The sequence below is a fragment of the Lotus japonicus genome, chromosome 3 (assembly GCF_012489685.1).
Source record: "Lotus japonicus ecotype B-129 chromosome 3, LjGifu_v1.2".
NCBI classification, from domain to species: Eukaryota; Viridiplantae; Streptophyta; class Magnoliopsida; order Fabales; family Fabaceae; genus Lotus; species Lotus japonicus.
Window position 1 is genome coordinate 977,077 of NC_080043.1, and position 6,098 is coordinate 983,174.

The window sequence follows — 6,098 nt, forward strand, 5'->3', positions numbered from 1 at the left end:
CCAGCGGATTTGGGGGTTGATGACACCACTGATATTTACCCTGAAGTCATAGTGGGCACTAGGACTGTCAGGCTCGGGGACAGTGAAGTGCATCAGAGCTTAGTCAAGTGGAAGCATAAGTCAATGGAGGAAGTCACCTGGGAAGACAATGTCGTTCTAGCTGGTCAGTTTCCTGAATTCTGCCTTGAGGACAAGGCTGTTCCAATGGAGGGAGGAATTGATAGAAATCTGAAAGAAGAGGTGGGCTTAGTGGTAAATGCTTCAGTGGGCCAAGAAGAGAACAGGCCCAAGGTTTGGCAAGTCTATAGGAGGAAACGGGGCAAGGCTGCTGAGGTGGCATTGGCTCAACAGAATTAGGTGTTAGTATAAAGTAACCAAGGAGAAGGGAATAAGATTATTCTGGATTGATAATTCTGTTATAGAGAGAGAGTAGCATCTCCCTCGGAGAGAACGCTCTAGAGCTTCTCTGGGTTGTTAGAGTTTTTCTAACAGCACACCTTATCACAATATCTTCTGTAATTGTCCACTTCAATCAATACAATTGCATTTCTATTCCTTCATTTCATCTTCATTACTTGTTAGCTTCCAAATATCCATCATGTTCATTCCCATGAATTATTCTAATGAGAGTATTCTTGGACATTACACAAACACACACACACTAGAGAATTTCGAGACAATGATAATTTCACGCCATCATCATCAAATGAAAAGTCTATTCCTCATGCATGCTCTCTGGACAATTTTTCAAAGTTGCACAAAGAGACAAAAGCCTTATCTAATTACCATTTGTTTTTTTCTTTCTTTCTTTTTCTGGGGAAAGTCAAGAAGGGGTGGTGAGTGGTGACAGAAGAAACTGTAAATAAAGCGGGTGACAGAAGGGAAAGGTGAACCAGAGGGGTACTCTGACAACATCAAAATATTCCAACCCCTTTTTGTCTGAATTATTTAAAATAAAATAGAAGATAATATATATCTTTTCATTTATGTTGAGATATAAAGTAGAATCAATTTTTTCTTTTAATTTGATAATATTTTTTTTTTATTTATTCTCACACTTAATAATTCTTTTTTTCAATATATAAACATGTTTGAATTCAATTTGAATCTATTAGAAGATTAGAAACATGCATAATTATGACAATTGGACCGAACTGACAACCGCTTGATAGAACTATCCATTCGAAGAAAAAATATTATAATATATAAGCTTGAGTCGGATCAAAATCAATGCAATTAAAATGTTTGAACTAACTATATTTCAAAATTTATTTTAAATTTAATATTTATTTTTAATTAAAGTCTCGTATTAAGTTGGAATAATCATGAATTTTTCCTTTTATTATTTATTTTTATCTAATAAAATATACAATATGATGAATTCACATCCATTTAAAATTTATTTTTGCAAAAATTTCATAATATTTATATTAATGAATTGTTTAATATATATATATATTTCAATTTTTTTTAAAATAGTTTGAGAAAAGCTATCAACACTTACTTTGACACACTCTCTATTTTATTGGTTGAATTTCATGTTTGAAGCTAGATATGTAATTTAATGGATCATATACAAATTTCAAACAATAAAATGGAAAGTCTTGGAAAGAGTGCATTAAAGTGAACGTTGAAAGTACTTCTAAATTTAATTACTATTGGAAAAAGTATGATTGTAACGTGTTCTGGCCGGTTAACCTAAATGATCGTTAGGATCTAATTAATATCAAATGACTCACAATCAAGTGAGAAGATCATTTTGGCCGGACAAGACGGCCAAAGCGAAATTTACCTCCCCACAACTAGTTGAGAAAAACATAGCCAACTATCTCAGAAGTTTTCCACAAATTCTTCACTTTGACTCAGAGTCTTAACTATAGTTTACATTATACTCTTTGAATACGTACTGGTTTCATCGTTCATTTATATAAATATAAGTAGTAATCATTTTGTTTACTCATTATTCTTCTAAAATTTTGATCGAAGGTTGAAGTAGTAGGTCAGCTGAATGGGATGGAGTACTTTCTGGTCACTAATTGAGCATTTGGAATGAGGTGGGATCGAGGTGGGGTGTAACTTGTAAGTGACAATTAACCGGGTGCAGGGTGTTGTGCCTGTGGTGTCGGTTGGAGATGGGGCTGAAGGCCGCAGCTGACAGGCGCACGCACGCGAATACAAGGTCTGGTTAGTAGCTTCGACACTTGGGAGTGAGCTATATATGTACGTACAAATTAAAAAGAAAATGGTCGGTAGATACCCCACATTCACCTCGATAACCTCTCCTTAACTGCACGCCCTCATTTATAGTTAATTAAATTTCATGGACGGAGAAGAAGAAGAAGAATAACACAGTAAAGTTGTTAGGTCCTTTATCAAACTCAGAGGTTATAAATACTACAGCAGCTGGAAACACACAAAACACACAAGAGACCAAAAACAAACAAAGTGTGTGCGTGTGTGTGTGTGTGTGTGTGCACAAACTCAGTTTAATTAACTTCATTGGTTAGTGTTGTTTCAGTTAGGCAAAACGGGTCTCCCTTTGTGGCTGCTTGGTTTGGGTGCAGACCTCTTGTGGGTCGACATGAATCGCCTGCTTGCATTTCTCTTCCACCAGGGAGTATTGGATGCGCAATTCTTGCAGCTTCAACAGCTGCAAGATGAGACTTCCCCCAACTTCCTCTCTGAAGTTGTCAACATTTACTTCCATGAATCAGAAAAGCTTCTCAGGAATCTCAGAGGATTGCTGTAATTAATCTTCATTATCTTTTGTTTTATGCATTACATGTGTTCTTACTTAATTAATAACAATTGATTTGGGATTAATCACACTGCAGAATGGAGAGGGAGTTCTCAGATTACAAGAAAATTGGAAAACATTTGAATCAGTTCATGGGTAGCAGCTCAAGCATTGGTGCCAAGAGAGTCACCAGCGTCTGCATTGCCTTTCGTGCAGCTACTGACCACAACAACCGTGCAGGGTGGGTGGAACCCTCTCTCTCTTTTTCTCAACCTCAAATCAAACAAACAAAACTCCAATGTCACCCTTTTTAGGCCTCTTTATTCATTTATTCATAATATCACAATCATAACAACAATAATGATGATATAGACATTATTAGCATGCATAGTTGTATTACAATGTACTAAGTGCAATCATTCATCATGTCTCTGAATGATTGAATGATTGTAAATTGTTGTTGTTTTTGCAAGCTAATTAAGTGCAATTTTAACATATGAATTTGTTAAACAACCAATTATTCAAAAAATTAGTTATTAGCTGGTAGAATTATATGAATGATTTTATATTATTTCTCTAACATAACTCGTGTACTCCAAATGTAGATGTTTACGAGCATTGGAGATGCTGGAGCAGGAGTATTGCTATCTTAAGAACAAATTGCATGAACTATTCCAAGTAAATTACTTGCATTAATTAATTGCATCGTTATGGATTGAATTCAATAAAGCCAATTTTAGATACTTAAAAGTAATTTATGGTTTTGTTGTGCAGATAGAGCAGCAACGTGCTTTGGCAGCAGGAGTGAGATACCCTCTGCAGCAGAATCAATGATTCAAAATGAGTTTTTTTTTCTTTTTTTCTTTTTTTTTCCCGCTCTTTTAATTTTTTCTTCTTTGTGGCTTTGCAAGCTAAGTGGACTGGGCGAGCCCCTAGAGGGGCAACGCCCAGCATGTATCCCGCCCTGAGGCGGGGCCCTGACCTTCAGATGGGCCTTGATCTCGGAGGCCCAATTGGCCCAATAGGTAGTACCCAAGCTCTATAAATAGGAGGTAGTTATCAATTGTAGGGGACTTTTTGGCTCATTTGATAAAATAACACATGAAATTCAGCATTCTCTCTCTTACTCTCTCTCCCTAGCACAATCTCTCTACCCTTTGGTACTATACCTTCCCTCAATGTTCATTCCCAGAACATTTGGCGCCGTCTGTGGGGACTCGAAAACTTTCTACTCCCATTCACGTGGATTGATTGTGCATGAAGTTACCTCTGATTGTGATTAGGCAATTCTCTGGTTTTCTGATTTTGATTCTCCGATCGAGTTTGCATCGTTTCTGGTTTGGATGGAGACTCGACGCAGGAGGCAGCATCATTCACCAATGCGACAGCGGATTTCGCCGCCTCGGCGGCCTCATCGTGTGGACCTGGATTCTCCGGTACGAACGACTGGAGTACAGTCGCCTTCTCCTCTTCCATCACCACCACCTCCTCCATCGCCTTCACAGGTGGGATCTCTGGAGCGCTCACCAGAGAATTCACCTGCTCCGGAGCAACAGCCGGCGGTGACACAGGAGCAATGGCGCCATTTGATGCGCAGTATTGGCAACATCCAGCAGCGGAATGAGCATCTACAGGCTCAGTTAGATTTCTACCGTCGCGAGCAGCGAGATGATGGAAGCAGAGAAGCAGACTCCGTGGCTGAGTTCCGTCCGTTCTCGGAAGATGTTGAGAATGTGGCGATTCCGGATAACATGAAAACGTTAGTTCTGGATTCTTACAGCGGAGATTCCGATCCGAAAGATCATCTTCTGTATTTTAATACGAAGATGGTGATAATTGCGGCGTCAGATGCGGTGAAGTGCAGGATGTTTCCATCGACGTTCAAATCAACGGCGATGGCGTGGTTCACAACTTTGCCGCGTGGATCGATTTCAAATTTCAGAGACTTCTCATCCAAGTTTCTAGTGCAATTCTCGGCAAATAAGAATCAGCCGGTGACAATCAATGACCTATACAATATTCGCCAGCAGGAAGGGGAGTCACTGAAAGAGTACATGGCAAGGTATAGCGCGGCGTCGGTAAAGGTAGAGGACGAGGAGCCTCGAGCTTGTGCTTTAGCATTTAAAAACGGTTTGCTGCCGGGAGGGTTGAACAGCAAATTGACACGTAAGCCGGCGCGCTCGATGGGAGAGATGCGTGCTCGTGCCAGCACTTATATTCTCGACGAGGAGGACGACGCTTTCAAAAGAAAGCGCGCGAAGTTGGAAAAGGGCGACACGTCGCCCAAGCGCGTGAAAAAAGATAGGAGCGGCGAAGATAAGGGGGAAGGCAAACAGCAGAGGCCGGGTAAGGGGAAGTCGGTATTCAAACCGACCAAGGAACAGTTGTATCCACGGCGCGATGATTATGAACAACGTCGGCCTTGGCAATCTAAGTCTCATCGCCAGCGGGAGGAAACTGATATGGTGATGAACACAGATGTATCGGATACGCTCCGAGGGGCAAGCGACGCAAATCTAGTGGATGAGCCGGAGGCCCCAAAGTATCAGCCACGGGACGCCAATCCCAAGAAGTGGTGCGAGTTCCACCGGTCCGCCGGGCATGATACGGATGACTGTTGGACTTTGCAGCGGGAGATTGACAAGTTGATTCGGGCGGGATATCAAGGAAATCGTCAAGGCCAGTGGCGCAATGGAGGCGATCAAAACAAAGCGCACAAGCGGGAGGAGGAGCGAGCGGACACTAAGGGCAAGAAAAAGCAAGAATCAGCGGCTATCGCCACAAAAGGGGCTGATGACACGTTCGCTCGACACTCAGGACCGCCCGTCGGGACCATCAACACCATCGCTGGGGGATTTGGCGGCGGTGGCGACACTCACGCGGCGCGTAAACGCCATGTTCGTGCCGTAAATTCCGTTCATGAGGTCGCTTTTGGATTCGTACACCCTGACATAACAATCTCGATGGCGGACTTTGAGGGGATAAAGCCTCATAAGGACGACCCGATTGTGGTGCAGTTAAGGATGAACAGTTTCAACATTAGAAGGGTACTCCTGGATCAGGGTAGTTCGGCTGATATTATCTATGGTGATGCATTTGACAAGTTGGGACTAACTGACAATGATCTAACTCCATACGCGGGAACCTTGGTAGGTTTCGCGGGGGAGCAAGTAATGGTGCGGGGATACATTGATCTAGACACAATATTTGGGGAAGACGAGTGTGCTAGGGTTTTGAAGGTAAGGTATCTGGTTCTCCAGGTGGTAGCATCCTACAATGTCATCATTGGGCGAAATACGTTGAATCGCCTTTGTGCTGTAATTTCGACAGCCCACTTGGCGGTCAAGTATCCGCTAAGCAG

General features: G+C 41.8%; 1 protein-coding gene across 1 annotated transcript; it reads left to right on the forward strand.

Moving 5' to 3' along the window:
- The first annotated feature begins 2,421 nt into the window (after positions 1-2,421).
- LOC130749435 (pseudo histidine-containing phosphotransfer protein 6) lies at positions 2,422-4,368 on the forward strand. Its single transcript, XM_057602788.1, has 4 exons — positions 2,422-2,745; positions 2,835-2,978; positions 3,343-3,415; positions 3,512-4,368. The coding sequence occupies exons 1-4, from the start codon at positions 2,582-2,584 to the stop codon at positions 3,569-3,571; spliced, it is 441 nt and encodes a 146-aa protein (XP_057458771.1). The 5' UTR covers positions 2,422-2,581; the 3' UTR covers positions 3,572-4,368.
- Positions 4,369-6,098: the final 1,730 nt, after the last annotated feature.